Below are 24060 nucleotides of genomic sequence, written 5' to 3'. Positions count from 1 at the left end.
GTCTGTCTCTCTCTCTCTCTCCTGATATTGAGGTTGCAATTCCCCCCAAAATACAGAAAATACTGATTCTCTGGTATCATCTAATGGTCATTCATAGCCCAGATTTAAGAGCCATACTCCCCTAAGATCGAGATAGGCTCTATCATGAAGCATAGGGAAACAATCTATAGCAAAGCAATCTATTTCAAATCGCATCTGGGAGGTAGGACAGTATAGAAAGCCAAAACGTCTCTCTGACTAGTTCAGTAAGTCTTAAGACGAAAGGAAAGATACAGTCTTTGGGCTCTGCTGCAGTCTCCTTAACATCTTGGGATGACAATCCTTAACAAAAAGTGTTGTTGTGGGGAAAATGGGAGAAGGAAGGAGTATTGGTATGTTCATCACTTTCAGTTTTATATGAAAAAACAGCAGGATAAATATCTTTTTCAAATGTGCAAGTGGAAAACAAGCAATCCCTTTTCATTCCCTAGGCTTTTAAAAACTGTGCTAGTTAACGTGTATTAACATTCCTTTTTTTATTTATTTATATATCTATATCTATTAATTACTTTATCTAACAATCATATTTAGGAACTGCCTCCCTCACAGAATGACCCTTAAGCTGGCACCCATGTGTTCTTTATCTCAAAGGTGCTTTTTCAAGAGACTTCCTTTGTTTTTCATTGAAGACATTTCACAGTTCATCAAAGAAGCTTCTCCAGTTCTAACGTGTTCTTATTTGGGGTTTTGTATTATGAAAACATTTTTATAAATATTTTTTTAAAATATACTTTTCATGTGGTAGCTATAAAGACAGAAGGAGAACACCATCAAGGACTTTTTAAGAAACAAGATCTTACCAGAGGATTGGTAATAGTATCCCTGCCACTGTTATTACTATTGCTACTGCTATTACGACAAGTAGTAATAATAATACACAAATGAAGGCAAATATACGTGTCTCGGGATAATGTTGCAGGATCCAATCTGGGTTGGTCACTCAGACCAGAAGTTTTGTCTTCCAAGCTTTCAGATGCATCCTGGAGCCAATCTTCAGAGAACTTCTCTCTAGAGTTAGGGCTAAGTTCCCTAAAGATGGTCTCCAGCCCAAGTTGGATGACAAAACCTCTCTTCCCAGTGACCGGCCCAGATTGGATCTTGCAATAATAATACAGGAAACCTGAAAAGTGTACATAACACATAGATATTTCCATATGCTTTATTTTATTTTGTTTGCATAATTTTAAGATACAAATAATATAATTTTCTACACAGCACCTATTGGATGAGAATGTCAAAGGTAGAAAACAAAGAGTTATGATGGAATTCCCACTCTTTTTGTTCATCTGTAACTGCCACATGGACATTCAAAAACAGAGGTGGAGCTTCCATCATAATCCTCTATCTTCAATCTTTCCTAGTTTTGACACCCTCACACTGCAGATGCTGCTGCTTCTAATTATATATTTAGAACCAAAAAGAACATTAAATTACATCGAGTTAGGGAAGCTAAATAATTCTGCTTTCAAGTTGATGATACACCAGATTACCTGGTAAGGCAAATCAGCCATCCTCAAGTAAGTCTCCATTTTCAAGCAGAAAGGAGATAAACTGGGAATGCCATTATTTGGCCTTGAGAATTGATGTAGGATGATGGCATCTTTTGAATCGACTTCTTGTTCTTTCCTAGAAGAAAAATAAGCAAGGTTTAAAAAGCAGAAAGCATTACATCTTGGAGATCATCAAAGTACATAACACACACAAACTACATTGTAGTTGCTCAGACAGGAACTCTATCTGTCTTGTCTGAGATTACTGGCATTGTTATTTATTATTTCCAAAGTTTCTAAGAGGCACTTTGCAATAGCAAAGTAATCTAATAAGCCAAACTGAATTTGTATTGGAAATTACAAGCCTTTCCAAGTTTTACTTATTTATTTGTGTGTGTGTGTGTGTGTGTGTGTGTGTGTGTGTGTGTGTGTATGGTGATGTGATTATGATTACAACAATAATAATAATAATAATGTTCTCTAGGTATAGCTTGCACTGTAGGTTCAAGTCCATTTAGTTGATATCATATAGCAAACATCATGCTACAGTAATTTAAAAGTGTATGAATATTAAAGTTAATTAAAACAATACAGGCTTGTAGTAGACAAAGTTTGCAACTTTAATCCTAAACTATACAGCTAAACTTTAACTTGGGTTTTATTTCTATATTAATACCTTATGGTATTAAATGAATTTACTTTATATCTACTGAATTAGCCTTGTACCATAATTAATCCAAGTCTTTTAACTTAGTGGAAAATGGTTTCAAAATAAATGTTAACTAGGAATGCAATCTTGCTGGGGACAAACTTATTTGGACTTCACAATACAGAAATCAGCAAACTGTTCTACATTTAGTATCATTAATTGTTTAGTTTTACTACTGTAGATAGTTTAATTGGTCAGTTATAAAATAATTATTTATTTTACTTATTCATTTTATTTCTGTTCTGTTCTTTCCCCCAAAAGCCATGCCACTACATAATAAAGAAAAACTTAAATGAGTATTCATAATTTTAAAAATAAAAGTACACACCAAAAGCACAGCGTAATTATTATGTTGCATTTCTCTCAAATTCCAGATAAAACATGCAGAATTTAGTTGTACTATTGATAGAGACATCACCCTGCATGAGGCATTAGAATACAACGCATTGTTCATCCAATTGTTTCATTTGTTGTGATACCAAGACAGATGTCTTCATAAACTAGAAGATCATTTCAAAGAGAATTATAGACCTTTGTTCCCATACTGCCAGTACTGCCTTTGATTATCTTGTTGTATTCACACACACTATGCTATGACATACAAAAAGCTCTTATCTTACGATTGGGCAATTGGGACCAGAATTTCCATAGCTAACTAAGGCAATTGAGTCAACCCAACTCTGTGACCTTTGTGCCACAACTGTTAAGCAAATCATGCAGTTGTTTAAGCAAATCCGGCTTCTCCCATTGATTTTGCTTCTTGGAAGCCAGCTGGGTAGGTGGCAAATGGTGATCCCGGGACACTGCAACTGTTGTAAAATTGCCACTTGCTAAGTGTCTGAATTTTGATCACACGACCTTGGGAATGCTGTGATGGTCATAAGTGCAAGGATTGGTTGTAAGCCAGTTTTTTCAATGCCATTGTAACTTTGAATGGTTACTAAACAAGTGGCTGTAAATTAAGTGACCACCTGTTGTATGGTTTGCTTTTGTTTTGACTTAGTACAAGGATGAACAACCCATGACTAGAGAACTATGTAACACCTCCAAGACTCCATACTGAAATTCAATAGCCAAGTACCAACTTTTGATGGTCCTTTGTATTTGTGCCCCAAAATGCAAAATAACCATGATTGCTTTATAATCCTAGTTCTCGTTTTAAATCCCTGCCCAAGTAGAAAAAGGCCAAATTTATCATGACTTGACATTGTATATAAACACTTCGTCATTACAATCAGTTGCATTATTTACAAATATCATATGCATGATTCTGCATTTCAGCCACAACACCCTTGTCATCACGTACCTTAATTCTTGAATCCCTTTCCCTCCCTCCACTCATCACTTAGGAAAAAATCTTATTCCAGCAGAATAGGCTAATAATGCATTATGCCAGTTTCAGAATTTGATGTGGATATGTTCCAGCCAACTTCCAGGAGACCGGACCAAAATTTAGCTTCAGTTCCAGAAAATAAACATTACATCAATACCAAGAGACTGAGAGCAGACATTGGCTTTTAGGCTGAAATATAAATTATTTTTCAAAAAAAAAAAAACACTAAGAAGACAAAACTAGTGAAAGAGAAAGCAAAAACAATCTTCTTTTCTATTCACCCTTCTCTCATCCTTCTTAGGAAGTTTTGTCACACCAACCTATGGATTCTTCAACTTTCTCTGAGGCAATAAAAACAAAAATGGCTTGTTGTAGATTTTCCTGGAACTATTTCCTTTTTGCAGACCATTGAGAGAAACTCTCATAACACCCATGATTCTGTGGGACAGTCTTGGTCCTTTGGAGACTCCATCTTCTATAATATGGCCAACTTTCTTTCACTTGGCCATCCTTTTATTTACAGGTTCAAGGAAAGAGAGAAAAATTTTTATTATTCTGAGAGCTAGATTTTTATTATTTTGTATTTTTGTATTTTGGGGTGGGATGTAGGGTCTTGCTCAGTAAACATGCCAGACAACCCTATAAAGGTTTAATGAATTGGTCCAATGGCTTAATTTATTAATAACAAGAAAGAGAGGTGAGAATGCTTGGGACAACTTGTGATCCGCAGGCTTCTGAGCTCTGCTTTGCAACAGAATATTAATTGAGGCTGAATACACAATCTCTCTTTGTTTGGAACTGGGATCCAGAGAACACAACCCTCCACCAGATTCTCCTTCTGGTTGGCAGATTCCAACAAGAAGCAAAAAAGACTCTTATGTTCTTATCTGTGCTGCTCATAATGGATACAAGATTCATGAGGGATCTTGGTATCTACACTATAAGTGAATACGTCAGTGGCTTTATTGCTATATATCCTGTTCTCAAACACACTCTGTAGCAAATGATATTTTGAAACACTGACTGATTGTTGCTGTTACAAGAATATGCTTTTATGATGACTCAGGCCAACACAAATCATATTTCAGGATCAATCCATACTACAAGCTTGCGGTAAATATAGCATAAAGATATGTTTTCCTTACTTTGAGTTAGCTTATTCTAATTATTTAACTATTTTTATTTATTTACTGGGGCTTAAAGGCCACTCCTATCCAACAAGACTCTGAAAGGTTCACATTCCCTTCTTCATTTAGAACAGCATAAAAAATAACAGAACTGGACTAAATTATAGACTAAGACTAAGACTATGAAAATAAATAACATCCAAGCACAACCCTGCATATGGGATTTCCATCAATACTCCATAATAGCTAAAACATTGTTTAGTATTATCTATACTGCTACCCTGATTTGTCTTTATTTTGCTTAGATGGACAAAGATTTTAGATATAACAGGTGTCTATTTTATGTGACTTATGCAAATGATGGCTATTTTACCTAGCAGAATTAATCTGTCAGAACAATTTCCAGGACCATCTCCTCCCATTAATCAATAAATTTACCTGTAGATTGCTGCACCAGGTGCTGCACCCCATAACAATTACAGTTTGAAGCCATGGTTCTCAAATAAAAACTTTCTCTGATATAGAGCTGTCCTGAACTAATGGGATTCCCAGAATTCCCACCCAACGTAACTAATGGTCACGGAGTTCAGGAATTCTTTTTGTAACTGTCTGCACTTATCTGGAGAACTCGGAATTGGTGAATGCTACTTAGCAGCAATAATAAAACTACAATGCCTTATGGAGATATTTCAGTTATATTCATAAACTGAGTTTGCTTCCAAAATTCAAATTCTTATACATAATCTTCCTTCTCTCCTTTCTTCCCACAAGAACGCTTGTGGTTGAGTTAAGAAAGAGCAATCAGCACCTAATCACTCAGTGAACTGAAGGTGGTTTTGACTTTAAATCTCTCTGGTGCTAGTCTAACACCTTAACTAGACCAAACAATCTAATATCCTGGGGTACAGCAGCCAGAGTCACATAACCAATCTATGGAGAATCACAGAGATGACCTTTCATCAATGACAAAAATATCTTTTAAGTTCGAAGTTCAAAGCCTTTATTGTCATTGTACATCATGTATACAACAAAATTGGTTTAGCCTCTATTGGTGCAGTCCGTATAATGTTTCTTGTTTCTTAAGCCTGGGAAGCAAAGAAAACATCAGAAAGAAATTCATAGCGATTCCCTCTTAACACCCTGGGGTATAACAAGGAAAGAAGGGAAAACACAGTCAAGCTTTCAAGATTCTGTTATGATAGCCTACCTCCTGACATTCTTGTAAAGCCTGTTCTACCTCCAAGGGCTGACCTAACCAGAACATTCCTTATTCTCTTAAGTTCATTTTAAGTTCTTTCCAGCTTTACAACAACCACAAATTGCCTTAGAGATTAATTTGAGTTCAATGCTGTAAATATATTCTCCAGTAATGTAATTCAAGATAGCAGTACATATGTACCTTTTCAGAAAAGAGCCTATTAAGTGGGATTTATTCATTATTAGGATTGTGCTATTACAAGGTAATGCTAGACATATCTGTTCAAGCCCTGCCCCTTGAATTTATTTGGTCTTACTCTCAAATATATAATCAACTATGCATTTGATTAGGATTTAAAAATCAACCAGTACATAAATCAGATCAGTTAAAGGCAGGGGTGGGATGCTACTGGTTCTGCCTGGTTCTATAGAACCGGTAGCTCTGAAGAACAACAGACATCAAAATGATTCTGTGTTTGCTGCTGTTTGGCCCACCAGCCTGCCCGGGCTCTTACCTGTCCTTTATTTCCTGCTTTTTGAACCTCAGCTGCTTTGCAAACTCAGCTGAGTTTGAAAAAGCAGGGGGAAAAGGCTTTTTAAACACTGCACACCCGTGTGCAGCTCTTTTCAGCTGTCCGGGTGCACAGCTGATGGGTTTTTTACACGCACTTACAGCAAAAAATAGTCACCGAACCAGTAGTAATACCAGTTGAATCCCACCCCTGGTTAAAGGTAGGATAATCACCTATACTAATTTTTTCTAACTATTTACTTCAGATATTTAAGAATTCTGGATTTATGATGAAACTTCTAACAAGCCTCAAATTGTTGCCTTAAAGAAACACATTTAAGAGTTTTCTATGACAAAAATCTAAATCCCATGAGCCATTATAGAAGACATATACTACCCAAGTAAAAAAGATATACAATGATTTCCTTTAAAACAATTATATATAATTGTTTATGTTTGTAATTTAGTCATTGTAAAATGATTAATTAATCAAATACGTAAAAATGTATGCTTCAATGTCTCCACTAGCAATTCGTGAAAGTTTTGATACCATATTAAGACCATTTTATAACCAGGTCATGAGAATATAAAGCAATTCACATTAGGCATTAACTGGTTAAATTAATATCAACTTCCTTTTTTATACTTTATTATACTGGGGAGATAATTTAGTAGTTATGCAGATATGATTGTCACCAATCTTACTTTGCAATGTATCATTGATGAGAGTTCAAAACCTGATTAGCCAATTTTTAACATCAAAACAACCACAAATATATTATTCAGAATGTACTATGTGAAACAATGCTAATATAGACTCGATCTGGATAGACCCAGCTTTGAATCTCTGCCCAGTTATATAATCCTTTTTAATTGCTTTTTGAGAAATCATTAGTGCAGTCTACCCTACCACACAGAGTAATTGTGAAAATAAAATTGAAAGGGGGGCGGGGCGGAAATGCAGGACAAGGACAATATAAATGAAACAAAACAAATATATCTAATCGGCTCCAAATAAACTGATCCTCAGATTTACCATGATTTTAAAAAACACTGGAAGATCAAAAGATAGAAGAGCTGGACTTTGGTAATTCTAGGAATCCTCTTTCTTGAAGCACCCTACAAATTCTCAACTCATATATCTATCGTACTATATTGCCTTGAAACTAGAGGTGTTTTCTTCTGAAGAGATATGAATTAGTGCCATTAAAATGACAAAAGCAACACTGTGGCATTGTGCCACAACTCTACCCCTTTTGTGCATGCATGAGATGTTGTGGTGCCCAAAGGAAAGCTGTGCCACTTGGGATACAAGTAAGCAGTGTCAAGTGTTTTACATGTTATGGGCACAGAAGGGCAATTAAATCTGTCAGCCTTCTCTAGAGCAGTATTTTTGAGTACAACAGTTGCTCCCGCAAAATGTTTAAATAACTATCTCCAAATTCAGGAGGACATTAAAGCTAGCATTTTTTAATAGAATTCGATGGAAATTTGTTCTTGAAGGGAAATTAGAGGGGTAAAATCACTTATAGAAAGACTGGTACAGAATTTCAAAATACTGAAAGCATTGTAACATAATCATGTTATAAAAACATAACAATATATAGCAGAGCTATATTTTAGAACTCCCTTTTTTACATTTTCAGGTCATTCAGATATATGCTGCTGTTTACTGATCTATATGACTCAATTTCAATGAATGTGAGCCAAATTCTATTTTACTGTTTGTAAAAGTTACCATGACCTCATCATATTGATCATAAAACTATTTTTACTTTTTCTTCACTTTATGTTGTATGCTTTAAAATTTTATATTGCTTTTAGCAAAACATTGCTCAATGTTTGACCACAATAAAGTCTGAATTGTGATAGAAAACAGGCAGTGTTTTCTTTGGTTAGTTTCACCCTCCCTGCAGACTTTGATGGATAGTCTTTCAGTGCCTCTCCAAAAGTTTCCATAAAACTGTCAATTTTAATGTGATTGAAAAACAAAATTATTTCCATACATAGGAAGTCATCATCAATTTCACTCAAATAAATGCAAGTTTAATGAAACAAAATTTACTTTTTGTCTGGCTGTATCTATTTGCCATGGTCCTGTCTACTTTTGGAATTTGGCTCTCGGCAGGTCACTTCAAACCCAAATATGATTCTTGATCTGAAAAAAGGTTGATTATTTTTTTTCTTATGAGTTATTGTCTCCAATATTTGCAGTTTATGGGGATGGGGAACTACCTTAATGAAGTTAAGGTTAATGAAGAGAAAACTGTTATAAAGAGAAATCTGAACTTTAAAACATTGTGATTTGTTACCAATAACTGAACTGATACTGGGTATAAAGTAATTATGTGGCTAAGCTACTGGTCTTAGCATTTGCAATGTATTTTAAAAGTTGCAATTACTCAATGCTGGTTGATTCAGAGTTGAGAGTGGCAAAAACCACCACAACAAACTTTTATCAGCACCCTTAAAACTATCACAATATAGGATAGTTTCAATGTTGTCCAGAATTTCTTCCTTTTTTCAAGAGGGATGTTAAACCCTTGGAAAAAGAGGCAGGTCACAATGGAGGTTGAAAATAGCGTTTTAACAGTTTTCTATTAAGATTAGCAATTCTCACACAAAGAAAGAAAAAACAGACTTTCTCACTACAGTACTGACTTTTGATGATTGGGTGTGTAGTGCAGCATAAAATTTGGTGGTCTTTAAAATGAGGAAAGGCTGATCATCCCAAAATTTGCAAAGCCATGTACAACAGCTGAAATGTCTTTAATCTTCTTCTATTTTCACCACCATCCCACTTTCCCGCTGCCATTCTATATATTCATTTACCCAATTCAGGTATTAGAAACCGCTATTGTTAAATATCACCACCTATCTCGTATTTACTGGATACATCTCAGCATAAATATTAACTTGCTTAGTATGCAAATCTGTATAAATCATATTACCACAGTTCTGTACAACTGTTCTTGTGTTGTTTCCATTAATTCAGTGAAGATCATGGGAAACTTTGTAGTGGGCCTGTTTCTATATTTCTAACCAATATGGCAGCTAAACAGGCCGAGGCCTGTTTCTATGTTGCCTGAGAGACATTAAGGAATACAATAGGCTTTGCCTAGACTGGGGAACTAAAAACATGTTTGTTATTGTCAGAGAAAGCTACAAGGATGTGTCCATCCAAAGTGCAGGTTGACGAGAAGACTTCTATTTTGTGTACAAAGTACTCATGACTAACTTACATCACCAAAACTGGTCCTCTAAACTATATCATAATTGAATGTCGACTCCTAATGTTTTATGGTGATATTATTTCTTTTACAATCTCTGTTTATGTTCAGAGGCCCTGCCCAGGGGCTTAAATGCTGGCATCCAAAGTAGATTTTGCAGTACAGAAACAGAGCCTCCTCTTAAATTAAGGCACGCATTCTTAAAACCCAATTATTTGTATCCTAACCCTGCCCTCCCCACCCCTTCCCAGCCCAGGTCAAAGAAAACCTGGCTCTAAGGAAAACATAATCTTCAAGACCAGGCCCCTTTTGTGTTATCGGCATCTATGACTGACTTCCAAAAAAACCAACAACAAAACCCCGGGTCTCTCGCTCACCTAATAGCCAGGAGTTCGTGGAACAGATAGGCAGCAGCGGCGAGCAGGGCCCCCCCAGTCAAATAAAGGGTTTTCTTCCACCACGAATCAGATCCCAGCCCTGTCATGATCCCGCCGTAATCCTGCAGTGGGAAAGCAAGGATTTCCCCATAAAAGGAAAAGTGATCGTCGGACCCCGCGCACCAAAGGCTCTGATTCCTGCTTAGATCCACCACGCACGACCTGGATGAGGCGAAGCCAACCCCCCAGGGCATGCTGCGCGACGCGGGCGTTGCTAGCTCCCGTTTGCCCACCGACCGAGGCCAGGGCCGTCTGCATGAGGGAGAAACCGGGCGGCGTCAAGGTGCTGACGGCAGGGGCAAGCCGGGAGTTCGGCAACAGAGGAAGAGGAAGAGGAGGAGGAGGAAGAGAAAAGGGAGAGCGCGGCGGCAGCGAAGGCTCTGCCGAGTGTCCTTGGCGAGCTCTGCAACATCAGCACCACCATCCCCGGCGGCGGCGGCGGCGGCGGTACTTTTTCCTCGCCGCTACCTCTCGGTCTTTATGTCTTCGCTCGGAGGCGGGAGGGAGGGAGGTGATGTCATGGCTTTCAATCTGACTAAAAACCCGCGGGCGAGTCCAGTCCGTGGAAAATTAAACACGAAAGCAAGCGAGATTAACGGAGAGAGGAAGGCGGAGGTCACTCGTTAAGCGAAGGACACGATTTTAGGGGGAGCTCCCGGCACCGGGAAAGAAGGCAGACCGAAGGATGGTTAGGAAATATATACCGTTCCGGGTGGAAGCGGAGTTCTTGTTCTATTGGTTCATTTTGTTGTTGTTGTTGTTGTGTCCTGCATCTTTCGTGGCATCAGCCAGGGATTATGTCACGTGCTCTCCCCTCCAAGCGGTGAGCAGCACCTTCGGAGCAAAAATATAATCGCTTCCGTTTGCTACAAGGCGACCTTTGTGTCTTAGCATCTACGTGTTTCCGCATTTTATACGACCCCCGTATCCCTCTCTCTCTCTCTCCCTTTCGAGCTTTAATCGCTGCTCTCATCTTTCGGAGATTTGCGTTTCTGTTCTGCAGGCTTTATTTGGCCCAACACAATGATGATATAAGCCATTCCATTTCTTCTGCAAGCCTAATATCGGGACTCATTGCAGCCATTTCTCTCTTAGAAGGCAATTGGCCTTTTCTATAAATCAAATTCTCATGTTTTCCTGTTTCTGTACATAAAAGAATCAGTTCCAGAAAGTACTCATCCGCATCCCTAATTCTTTGCACACAGAAAAACCATTATTGCATACAATTGAATGTACGCATTGAGTTTTTCTTGCAAAAATTAGCCAAATTTGAATGAAAGAATTGAGTATCTGAGCTGCAAGATTGCCAAAGACAAACCCAAGAACAACTTGCTCTACTTCTCTTGCTCTCTCGAAGTTTATAGCAGGATCCCTTCTGGTGACTTAAAGCAACCCCTGGGCTGAGGCCCGCTATTAGGCTGTGGCCTATTGGCATTGGCCCAGGTAGCCCATTTCCCCTCTCCCCACCCCCCACCCCAGCTTCCTGCCAAGTCACAAAAGTTGGGGACTGTTTACTTTAAATATTTTCTAATATCATCCAGCCATTATTGAGATGTCCAGAATAAGATTAATTAGCATTATTTCAACACAACCAGATTCTACAATAAGCTATATTAAGAAGGGGCCTATCTCTGCTAGTACATCTTTTTATCAGTTCAAGTGCTCCAAACAATAGTAAGGAGTGGAGGAGGATGTTTCTTTACCTAGCAAATACATACAGTATTTAATATTCTCTAGTGACATCTTAATAAGGTATCTCCTCTCAACCTTTTACTCAAAAGATAAAAAGCTTGGTTTAATTCTTTGGGTTACCAAGATGGATTTTACTTTGGATTCTAAAATAATCCAGTGAAATAATCACCAGCTTTCAGGTATCTTTGGAACACTTTATTGTTTATCTCAAACAGGAACAGATTAAATAATTGAAACCATTTCTAAGATGACTACCTCCGAGCCAAAATTCAAGTTGAGAATAGTACAGCACTCCTGTAGTACCCATTGCTCCTTGCTCTTGAGAACTAGGGAAAACTTATAGCAGAACTGCTTGTATGAAGTAGTTCTTCCTCACATACATAAATCCTAAAAGCTAATTATTTAGGGACAAAGCAGAAAGGGCTTTATCTGCTCACCCCCTGGACTGCTATTGTTTAAATATAAATTATGATGATGATGATGATATCCATTCAACTCTTGGCAATTCTAAGGTGTCGCCACATCTTCCAATCTTGCACTACATCTTTGTTCTATGCTCCGGTTGGTGTCATCTTTGATGGTGTCCAGCCACTGTGTTCTTTGGGGGGCTGGTTTCCTTTTACACTAACTCTTCCAAACATAATTGCTTTCTCCAATGAATTCCTCTGCATGACATAGCCAAAATAAGTGAGATGCAGTTTTGTCATTACACCTTCCAGTGACATGTCTGGTGTTATTCGCTCCGGTACTTGCTTGGAATATTCATGAGCCTTCTCCAAAATCAGTTTCTGGATAACATTGTTGAAGACAGCCTTTGGCAAGGAATAAAATCCTTTTGATGCACGAGTTTAGCTACTTTAACAGACCAGAGCAAAGGACACTGAAGTCTCCATTCAAGAAACAGAATATAGTAACTTGAAGTTCACTGAATAAATTAAACTTTGCAAACAGTTTCTCTTTGCAAACAACTACTGAAGTGTACAATCATTGTCTTTTTTTTTTTTGCTATATATGGAAAAAGGGTCATTACTTTAACTGCTGGGCATCAAAGGCTCTATCATAACCTCATATAAAATATTTATGCTAGCTAATGCTTAAAATGGTTGTGCTTGTTCTTAAACATGATAGATGCAATGCAGATCTTAGATCTTCTAAGACTACACCTTAGCTATTTCTGTTTCAAAACATTTTTGAAGTGGTCTGTAATTACTGTCCTTTCAATACAAAATATGCTTCATCCGTTGTGAAGCATATTTTGCAACCCATGTTTCTTAAAGTATGTTACATCAACATCCAACAAAATAATTCTGAGCACTTTTGTAGTCAAGGTAAAAGTAAAGATGAAACAGTGGCAGAACCCAGACACTGAACACTTTAAAGTATTTTTCAATGGCGCAAATCTGACTAGACCATCCGTGACCTATTTGCAGGTGTTATAGTTTCTTTCTGCCCATAAAGTAACCATGCATTCAAAGAAGCAAGCTGTGATCATCTCCCACCAGTTAGGATCATTTCCCCCTTCCTACTGTCCCAAATTTCTTCATTTAACACTCCATTACTACCTTCCACCATAAAGCAGATAGTTACTGAAACAGATATAGAAAAAGTGAAGTTACTTTCTAACACCTAGAAAATCTCTGTGAAGGGAAGAAAGTCTGATAAAACATGAAAGGTTTATATTCCCAATAAACAATTCACACAATGCATCCCATTCCCTTGTTCTGCTTTACTACATCAAAGACTGTACTTAGGCTCTTTATGTGCATCAATGTCATGAACCAAAGCTGTAACAATCAGACTCATACATCACACTAAACCATGTTATCTTTGTATTTTGTCTTAGCATGGTATGTGAACTCAAATTAGATTTAATAAACCTGTTTAAAAGCCATTATATCATTCAATGTACCAGCTAGTCACAAGTTGTCATTAAAGCGGTCTGGGCGGCAGATACATTTTAAATTTCAACAACCCATTATGGACACTTCTGCAATTGATTTCTGTGAGATTTATCCACAAATCCATACATATATACATATGAACTCAGCAACAAAGCACCAAATTAGCAGGCCCACACACAAAGGAAATTTTCTACCACCACTGTTTATTTCAGTTCTTTTTTTCTGAGTAGATGTCTACAGCTGCCCGCTATTTTTATTACTAAGGAAATGCATGAAACCTGTTTGGTTCCCACTGCATTTTTAGAAATAAAGATGATGGCAGGGACAAAATGCTTTCTGCAGCATTTCAATGTCACTTTTTTAATTAAGAGGGTTTTTTTGAGGAAGGGGTTAATACTAAGAAGGACAGGTGAGGCTTAGCAATTAGCACTACCAAATTTGGGCTCCAAATTCCAGATAGCCGCTGGAGGGCAGCAGAATTAAAAAAAAAATGCATCACTTTTCTGCCCTCTAGTGGTAATCTGAATTTTTGGTGGCCCTATCCTATAGTAGCTGAATAAATGGGTAACTTGGAACTTCCAATTATGAATTCTAGGCCCCCAAAATTGGTCTTTACATAGAATTTGGCCTCACTCTCTTTAGAGCTGTAACATTATGCTCAGATGAAGTGAACCTTGGGGGAAAAGAACAAGTTAGCAATGTATATGATTTTACATTTAAAAATAGGCCACCTGTTGAATTTGAGTAATGATTGTACAAATGGCAATAAAAGCCAATAATTTTAAAGTTTTAAAAGCAATCATTCTGACAACTATTTCAAACTTCCAGCAAGTTGCACAGAATGTTTATCCATAAATATCCGATACTATGAACAATAATTCCTCTACCATGTATGCTGAGATAGCAGAAATCCTTTAGCCAACACTTTGAAAACAAGGTTGCTTGTCCCTTACTGATTTATTACAGCTATTTATCACATCTTCTTCCGTGCTTCTGTAGCAACTATGGACTTCGTCTTAGCTAGCAGTTCCAATGTTAGCTTCTGCTTGTTGATGCTCTATGGAGGCTTCCTTCAGATCCAGTTGTTCTTGCATGCTTGATTTAATTGCATGGAGTGCATAGTTAATGCTAGTGTTTCCAATCCAACTCCAGGATCCAAAAAGGGGGTTGTATAACATGCCTTTGACCACCTTAACTGAAAAACCATCTGCAGGTAAGGAAAAGAAAGGGACAGGTTGAGACAATTTATGTTTTCAAAAGGTATCATGTACACTGAATGTCTCCAAGCTCTTGCAATGGTGAAATTGCTAAGGTCACTAAGTGGGAAACCATGTGACCCTGACTGTGCTTTCTTTTTCTCAAGTCCTCCACCTTTTGGAAAGCTCACCTAGGTCTGCTGTGATAGCCAGCTTGAAAGTGGCAAGACTAATCAGTTTTACACATCTGGCTTTTGTCTGCTTCCAAACTCACTCCCTCTCCTTCAGAATGATCACCTTGGCATTGGGGTAAAGCAGGAAAGGAACTAAAGTTTGTATTTATATGCATTGGTGAGAGAGAAAATAAACAGACAGTGGGGAAAACACATTGAAAGCAATGTGCTGATGTCGGGAGTCCCAAGTACACTATGCAAACAGTCCAATATATTCTCCATTGTATGCTTGCTTATTCTTTTGTAATCCCTTCCTCTCCAATCTCTCCACTTGGGGGGTATGAGGGGTGATGGTGGAACCAAAGCAATTTTTGAAAACAATCTATTGTATGCTGACTTTTTTTATTCTCCCCTCCTCCCACTGAAGAATGAAGAATTTGGAGAGGAAGGGATTATGGAAACACAAATATGAGCACAATGGGGAATATATGGAAAAAGTAGTAGCAGTAGCAGTAGTAGTAGTAGAGTGGATGTTAAAATTGCTTAATCAGAGAATTTTAACATGGAATAAAATATGCCCTAGAAAAGCAAGTTCATGGCCAAGAAACATTTTTTTATCTCCTCCGTAAAATAATCAGCTTTATTCAAGTCTCCTATGAATCAGTAATGATAAAAGTTGCAAATCAACTTTTCAGGAAGGCACCAAATTGCCTTCCTCTCCTTCAACTTGGAATTCTCCAGATGTGCTATGCCTTCAACTCCCTGAATTCTCAACCAGTAATGCCAACAATGAATTGGCTGAGTTGGAAGAGATCAGGTTGAACAAAGATGCACTACCAGATATTAACTTTTCATTTTTCAAAATCATCTGACCAAAGTGTTTTCTTTACGCAACATATTACAGATAACTCAAAGTCAACAAGTAGTCATATTTAAAGGATTCCATATGATTGCTTGCTTCCTTGAGATGTAATACCTACTTGATTCCAGAAGACGCTCTAACTCTTCAGGTGATATGAATTTCTCCCAGTCATGAGTGCCTGCTGGAACTATTCCCAGTAATTTCTCAGCAACGATAATGCCAAAAACATAGGAGAGCTGAGTTTTGTTCAGTGTAGTAATAAAGAGGGAACCTTCAGGCTAATGTAAAACAAAGGGCAATTTGCAAATTGGTTATTTATACAACTACCAATAAAAAGCATATAAAGAATATAATTGCAAAATTTGGTTAAAAAAAAGTTAATACAAAAAGTTTAAGTCAGTGACATCTGCATATGGATAAAAGGACTCTACTGGAAAAAAAAGTCATGTAGCTGAAAAAAATTAATGCTATTTACCCTAGGGAAAAATTTAATACTGTACAAAATAAATAAAATTCATATTTATTCACTAGATTGCCTAGATCAACCTTTTCAGAATAGAAAGGGAACACTATGAAGGTTGTGACTGTATTCAATCTAGATAATCAGAATATATAAGCCAAATTTATAAGCCAAATTTTACTTTGGAGCAATGAGCCACTAAATTCAAAAGAAACATAAATGGGGAAAAAAAGTATAGTAAAAATAAGTATAGCATTTAGATGTACTTTATCATTTTTTAAAACTTACTTTTAATACTTTGCCAAAGCATTTGATGAACTTTTCAACATCAGCCACATGTTCTACTACTTCAGAAGCAACAATTATGTCAAATTGTTCTGATCCCTCTTCCACAATATCCTCTAGTGTACAGGCTCTGTACTGAATTCTTTTGGTAAGGGCTGGATCATATGATTTATGCAGTTCTGCTGTCCGGATGTTGTCTTCCAAAGGATCTATTCCAGTAACTGAAGCTCCCAGTCTAGCTAAGGGCTAATACCATAAATAAATGTCATTTTATCCTGTATTAAACTATGAAAAAAATCTCCATATCACTGACAAATATAGCTAAAGTTACTTAAGCTTAATAATGCTCATGCTTCCTTGCCCTCTAAAAATAAATATTGCACTAATAAAATATGAATCCTAACATTTTGTTATGGAACTTTTTGTTGATTATCCTCGTTGGGTATTCTTAAAATGTTGACAAATACCCCCCCCCCCCAAAAAAAAAGTTTCTTAGGCCTTTTTAACAGTTATGTTTTCCTTTGCCTTAGACTAATTCTGCCTCTTATTTTCTAATTGATTAAATGAGACATATATAATTATAATTAAATTGAAATTACAGTATTTAAGTATACTAATATTTTTTAAAGTTTAGGAGAAAAAAAGGGCCATCTGCCCCAAACTGAAATTTAATATCACTCAAACAGATTAATGGCAAATGTGGTCGAAATTTGAATAAAGCAGAAAAATTTAAAGCCAACATTCATTCCTTTCTGTAGTGTTTGGGAGACATTCTACTATAGCCAAGAAATGCACAATTTTGGAGTTAGGAATCACACAGGTGAATAGAGTCATTCTAATGCTTGCACATCTTCAAAAGCACAGACATATTAAATCCTCTTACATTTATAGTTCCTTTCTATCTTAATAACCTACTGCAGATGGTGGAGTTCCCTCTGTAATCAGCAATGGTGAAGCCAGCTATACAGCCCCCTGATGAAGTATTTTGCTGGCTAGTAAGGACCAGGTTTCCTGCGCTAAATGGCAATATAAATATGTTTCTTTCTAGCTACCTAATCTGAATAAAATGTAACACCATTTTCCATGATGCAGAAAACAAATGTCTTTGTGGTTTCAAAGATAGTTAACTTTAGCTAAACAGGGTTTTTAAAGAAATAAAAAAAAATATTTAAAAGCTTGGCATTTCCTCCTATTAATTAAAGGCAGAAGAGAAGGACATTCATCATCATCAAATGTGCAATTGCTACCTCAGTAAGTAGTCCACCACCGCAGCCAACATCTAGGATCTTCATGCTAAAGAGTGGGCTTCCTAGCTCATGGTCATTTCTCAGATTCAATATAGTATCTCTTATACAAAATAGAAAATAAATATGATTTAATTTTTAAAAAGACTTGCATATTACCACAACTGCAACATTTTATTCTTTTAAAGTGTCATAAAGAGAAAAATCAATTTATTATCAACAACTTTGTTTTCAACATACACTATTACAATATTTACCACCAAACACCTCCAAAAGCAACATTTACTCAGAAAAATAGCTGAAACTAATTACAATATTCCCTAATTAATATTGACACCATCCTGCAAAGAGTGATGGTAAAATTCAGGAACGGACTTCTCAGTTTATATATAGAGAGAAAACTGTACTACTTGTTTAATTTACCATTAATTATACAGTGGATATAAAGTCTACACATCCCTACTAAACTGGCAGGTTTTTGAGATGTAAAAAAATTAGACCAAATCACTTCAGATTTTCACATTTCTTATAACATATAAGCTATACAATTCATTTAAAAACAAACTGAAATCTTTTCAGGGAAAAAAATAAAAACATACATGGTTGCATATGTGTGCACACCATCTTATAAGTAGGGATGTAGCTGTGTTCAGAATTAAATAATCACATTCAAACTGATGTTAAATAGTAATGAGTATACACCTGCCATCAATTAAAGTGACTCTGATCAAGCCCATATAAAGTTCAGCTGTTTTAGTAGGATTTATCTGGCATTTACAACAAAAGGTTTGCAAAGAGTTTACAAAGCATCAGTACAACCTTATTGTTGGAAGGTATTGGTCAGGAGAAGGGTACAAAAACTTTCCAAAGCATTGGATATACCATGGAATACAGTGAAAATAGTCATCAACAAATAGAGAAAACATGGCACAACAATGACATTACCAAGAACTGGGTGACCCTCCAAAATCGATGAAAAAGAAAACTCATCTGAGAGGCTGCCAAAAGGTTTACAGAAACATTAAAGAAGCTGCACAAATTTCTGGCAAATATTGTGTACTACATGGGACAACAATTTCCCATAATCTTTGTATGTATGGGCTGTGAGGTAGGGTGCAAGATGGAAGTCTTTTCTTACAAAGAAAAACATCCAAGCCCAGCTACATTTTGCAAAACCTACATCAAGTCTGACAAAAGCATGTGGGAAAATATGCTATGGCCTGATGAGATCAAGTTGAACTTTTGGGGCATAATTCCAAAAAATATGTTTAGTACAAAAAGAACACACCGCATCACCAAAAATATATCATACCCACAGTGAAGTATGATGGTGGCAGCATTATGCTTCAGAGCTGCTTTTCTTCAGCTAGAACTGGGGCTTCAGTTAAAGTGGAGGGAATTAGGAACAGTTTCAATCAATCGATTTTGGCACAAAACCTAAAGACTGCTTCTAAAATCCTGAACAGGAAGAAGAATTTCACCTTTCAATACCACAAATACTCTAAGTAACAAAGGGATGGCTTTACCAGAAGATCAAACTTTTGGAACGGTCCAGCCAGAGTCCAAACTTGAATCCAATTAAAATGTATGCGGTGGCTGGATAAAAGGGCTGCACACAGGATATGCCCTCACAATCTCACAGATTTGGAGCACTTGTGCAAGGAAGAGTGGGCAAAGATTCTCAAGGCAAGATGAGCTATGCTGATAAACTGAATGCTGTCATAAAATCAAAAGGTGCTTCAACAAAGTATTACTTTAAGGTTGTGCACACTTATGCAACCATATAATTTTAAGAGGTGGGTTTTTTTTACTTTTTCCCCTACAAAATTTTCAGATTGTTTTCAACTGAATAGTACAACTTACGTTATATTACAGGCAGGTCAAATTCTGAAGTGATATATTTTGGTCTGATTTATTTTTTATATTTCAAAAAAACTGGCATGTGTGTAAACTTTTTATATCCACTATATTTTAGTTTTGGGATCCACATAAGCTTTAACTAAACAGTAAGTAAGGTTATGATTCAATTTCAAAGGTTGATTATTCTTAACTAATTTCAAATTTCTGGCAAAAGATTGAAAATATTTTAAAATTTTACCTAATAAAAGGAACTCTAATATCATTCATAGAATGCAGGGCTGCATATTCTCCATCCTCATTCCACCACTTGTGCGCCAGCCTTTGGAATCTTCTAAGTTCTTCTGGGTCTACTGTTTGCCAAGTGCTATATGGTTGACCTGTAAATTTTCTAAACAAAAGTTTCTTCAAGTCAAACACAATTAGCAAAAATGATTGTAAAGTGCAACAAATAACTTTGTTTGTGGAAAACATGGATTTGTCAAACCCATACAATATGCACTTTTGAATACTTAGTTTCACCCTTATCAAAAAGTGGAAGAAGTAGATAAATTCAGTTTGCAGCAGGAACAATCATTCTGTTCTACACACGAAAATATCTGAGAAAATGCTGAGGCATTTGGTTTTTTTTAGGACAACGCAACACTAATACATAAAAATTATGAATGAGAGAATGGAAACAGCAAAATAAAAGCTTCTCTTTCAAATAGTATTTTGTAATTACAGTTCCACTGAGTGACAAAAAGCAATATTTCGGGTACTCTATAATGAATTAATTCATGCAGTGTTACAAAAGGTGGTGACATATTGTCTTAAATTTAAAGGATGCAAACAAACAAGAATTAAATCTTAAAGTTAGGTAATATAATCTCCATATTCAAGAAATGATTCATGAGAGTTTGAATATCAGTGGGCAGGTGACCTTCATGTCCTGTTTTTGAACATCAAAAAGCATCTGCCCAACTTCTGTTGGCTTTAATGGTACTTTGGTTAGGCCCAGCAAAACACTTCTTAAAAGTCCTGTTCATAGTAACGTATTATGTTATACATAATTATAACAAGTTCCAGATGTTGGAATTTTGAATCAATATGCTATAAGCAATCCATATGCTGGGAAAGTAATGTTCTTTATCTAGTGTGATGATTGGTTTGTTGGAAGATGTGAAACTTCAAGTTTACAGAACAACAAGAATTGGGAGGGACCTTGGAGGCCTTCTAGTCCAATCCCCTGCTCAAGCAGGAAACCCTATACCATTTCAGACAAATGATTGTCCAATCTCTTCTTAAGAACCTTCAGTGATGGAGCACCCACAACTTCTGGAGACAAGTTGTTCCACTGGTTGTTCTAACTGACAGGAAATTTCTCCTTAGTTCTAGGTTGGTTCTCTCTTTAATTAGTTTCCATCCATTCCTTCTTCTCCTGCCTTAAAATAATCTGGAGAATAGGTTGACCCCCTCTTCTTTTTGGCAGCCCCTTAGATACTGAAACACTGCTATCATGTCAATTCTAGTCCTTCTTTTCATTAAACTAGACATATCCAATTTCTGCAACCGTTCTTTATATGTTTTAGCCTCAAGTCCCTTAATCATCTTTGTTGTTCTTCTTTGCGCTCTTTCTGGAGTTCCAATATTTTTTTACATCATGGTGTAAAACTGGAAGTCCCAGTGCATCCAGAGAGCATTAGTTTAGTGCACTATAATTTCCTACATATGAACACTATATAAAAAAGAACAACTAGAATGTTCTTACAAAGGATAATTTATTATGAAGCACATTTTCACATTTTCCATAAAAATAATTATGAATAATTATCAGTAAATCAAAATATTATACTTACATTTTGCTTCTCACTTTAGTCAAATTTACAAGATCACCATAGTTTAACTGAACGTTAATAGAAAAGGATTTTTGAAATATCTGATGTTGACTTCTGTGATTACCTGATAAAAAGCAATACTTTTAACTTACAGGTTTTCCAAAGAGTGATTACAAGAAACATATTTTAGGGGGCACATTTGTTAAAGCCATAATAAATTTGTTTGTGACCATAGACTAATTTCAATAATAAATATTGATTGACTAAAATCCATTAGCAAACCAGATTCCTCATTTCTCCAATTTCCCATTCATCCCTCAAATCTGCAGAGATGTTTACAGGATATACAGTATACAGAGGGGACAGGAGAGTGAATGGAATTCCATTTATGGAATACTGGATTCAGGAAATCTTGATTTAAATATGTGTACTATGAAATGATTATCTTAATAATACATAAGACATTGCTTAATATGCATGCCAATTTTATTTTTACATTTTAAATGTATTTTTGAACAAAAGTTTAACAAAAATTATCAAGAAACCTGACATTAACCTAATGTCACAAATACGTGTTTGTTTTTATAGTGGTTGGTATTCTTAGTGAAATTCCCACCTCACTCACCCTAATTTCTAATATTAAAATGATTTATTAGTTACAAATGTATTTTGTAATATGTAAGTATGTATATATGTATGTATGTATGTATAGTAGGTATTTGTATAAATCAACTGGTGACGTACAGATTAATGATGTACAAAGACATACGCAAAACCTAAAGGCAAACTTATTTATCTCTCTTTATTTCATTTACTACGTATCTCTACCACCAACTGAGTAGGATAAACAGATCTCTGCTCTGAAGATTTAGCTTTGAAGGAAGACATTAATCGCAGGATTATATGAGGTCTAAAAGTCAGGCAGCATTTGGATTAAATTCTTACCTGCTAGTAATGATAAACATGTTTACAAGTAAGGACCTTTTTCTTCATTTGAAAATGGGATGATAGTCTCTGTTCTTTTTATGTTACCGTCACTAGCCCGTAAGAATTTAATTCTGTATGACAGTTGTATTAATTTTTGCCTACCTATGGCTGCAAGTAAAAAAGAAAGTTGTTCAAATTTGTGAAAATTTTTACTCCAGTCTGACATATCATCCCCAAATACCACAATTCTGTATTAACATTGTCATTCTTATAGTTCAGGCTGAGAATATATATTTTAACCAATACAATGATGTTACATAAGAAAAGGGTTTGCAAATACCAATGGATCTGCATAACTTTCACCTAGGAATACAATGGCTCAGAAGCAGACAAAAATGACCAATTAGGTAAAAATGCAACAGATGCCATCTATGTTCGATTTGTTAAAGTGCGAGGGGGGGGATTTCTTTCAATTTAAAGCCCGAGGCCCAAAGACAGATAAACAGATCACCGCGGATAGCCTTCCCACCTGATGCTTTTAAGAGAGGTTGAAGATAAGCACCCCAAGGTTGGCGGTTAACTCGGGAAAGGCTGCCGAACACTCTTCGAAGAGGTTCTTCTCATCCTCCTCCTTAAAATCTTCGAAGATTTGAAAGGCCAACAACCCCAAATCTCCACCGCAGTTACCCTCGATTGCAGGCAGCCGAGGCCAGGCCACTCAGGTTAAGAGGCGAGGAAAAAGGTCTTGGACTCACCCGATGACTCCCAGAGATTCAAGGGGCGCCCACAGATCAGCCGGCTTCGCGTCATGTGGGCGTGGGGAGCCCACAGCCGCCTTGCCCCCCATAGCGAGCTCCTAGCCCAGCCCTCCATGAGGTACGACGGCTTCCCGGGTAACCCGAGTGGAAGAGCGGCGGGCGGGCTCTGCCGAGCGCGGCTCCACCTCCGGGCTCCCGCTCGCCAATAGGCCTGCCCGTTTCTCGGCTTGGCTCCAGCCTCCAGTTCCGGGGAGGAGATATTTCGTCGCTTTTGACCTGACCTTTCTCGAAATAGCTTCGGAGGGAGAGTGGAAGCGCTCCGTCCGGTCGTTGAAGGGGAAGAAGACCGAAGATGCTCGCAAGCTTTTCTTCTGACCTCCAAATCTTCAACCGGACTGCGGTTTGGGAGGCGAGCTGGGCGCCAGAAGCCTAAGCGTAGCAAAGCTTCTCCCACAACCCAAGCAAACGAGCTCAGTTTGGGGGGGGGGAGAGGGGGCGACGACTAGAGCACGCCTGCAGTACCTCTGGGTACCGAAAACCAAAAACGGGACAGGTGCAATGTAGTAGTAGGAAGGGAAGATGGCGGGGGGCCGGGAGCTCAGGGAGCATCTTATTGGGCCAAGCATCCTATTGTGATTGTTGCGAGATTAAAATGAAGATGCACCCGCGTAATCCGCCCTGAACCTTTGACAGAAAAGGCAGCAAAGAAGGAATAAAAACAAAATGACTCTGTAAAGCGAACGATAGATCCTTTATAGTGCAATGCATTGTCGAGGTTTCCTTCACACCTCCGGGAAAAAAAGGGGAAGCTGCGG

General features: G+C 37.1%; 2 protein-coding genes across 5 annotated transcripts in view; both read right to left on the bottom strand.

The window, feature by feature from the left end:
- Window positions 1-11064, bottom strand: part of FAXC (failed axon connections homolog, metaxin like GST domain containing) — a 44603-nt gene extending 33539 nt beyond the window's left edge. For 2 of the 4 annotated variants that reach the window (XM_087913771.1, XM_087913761.1), the window contains exons 1-2: window positions 10014-10768; window positions 1530-1665 (exon numbers count right to left, since the gene is read on the bottom strand). In XM_087913771.1, coding sequence (XP_087769897.1) covers window positions 1530-1665; window positions 10014-10267 — 390 coding nt within the window. In that variant the 5' untranslated portion in view covers window positions 10268-10768. Of the gene's footprint in view, window positions 1-1529; window positions 1666-10013 lie in introns of all 4 variants that reach the window. The other 2 variants (XM_026726687.2, XM_087913777.1) reach the window with 2 other exon arrangements.
- A 2553-nt stretch (window positions 11065-13617) lies between these two features.
- On the bottom strand, window positions 13618-23382 carry COQ3 (coenzyme Q3, methyltransferase). The gene is made up of 7 exons (XM_026726688.2): window positions 23243-23382; window positions 21582-21684; window positions 19985-20134; window positions 17890-17989; window positions 16646-16888; window positions 16016-16175; window positions 13618-14873 (listed from the first exon to the last, which is right to left on the bottom strand). Exons 1-7 carry the CDS (start codon window positions 23358-23360, stop codon window positions 14683-14685), a joined length of 1065 nt encoding a protein of 354 aa, XP_026582473.1. The 5' UTR covers window positions 23361-23382; the 3' UTR covers window positions 13618-14682.
- Window positions 23383-24060: the final 678 nt, after the last annotated feature.

Source organism: Pseudonaja textilis, chromosome 1 (assembly GCF_049901715.1).
Source record: "Pseudonaja textilis isolate UNSWEBS1 chromosome 1, rPseTex1.2, whole genome shotgun sequence".
Lineage (NCBI taxonomy): Eukaryota > Metazoa > Chordata > Lepidosauria > Squamata > Elapidae > Pseudonaja > Pseudonaja textilis.
Note: the sequence above shows the minus strand (reverse complement) of the source record. Positions and strands in the feature narration are given on the sequence as shown.

Bases quoted from the DNA above. Each gene is read 5' to 3' on its own strand.
- COQ3 (XM_026726688.2), bottom strand. From the start codon at position 23,360: ATGGAGGGCTGGGCTAGGAGCTCGCTATGGGGGGCAAGGCGGCTGTGG. The intron at 20,135-21,581 runs GTAAGTATAATA...ACTTTTGTTTAG, and splicing joins ACTAAAGTGAGAAGCAAAAT to AAAATTTACAGGTCAACCAT. The intron at 17,990-19,984 runs GTAAAATTTTAA...ATTTTGTATAAG, and splicing joins ATTAGAGTTCCTTTTATTAG to AGATACTATATTGAATCTGA.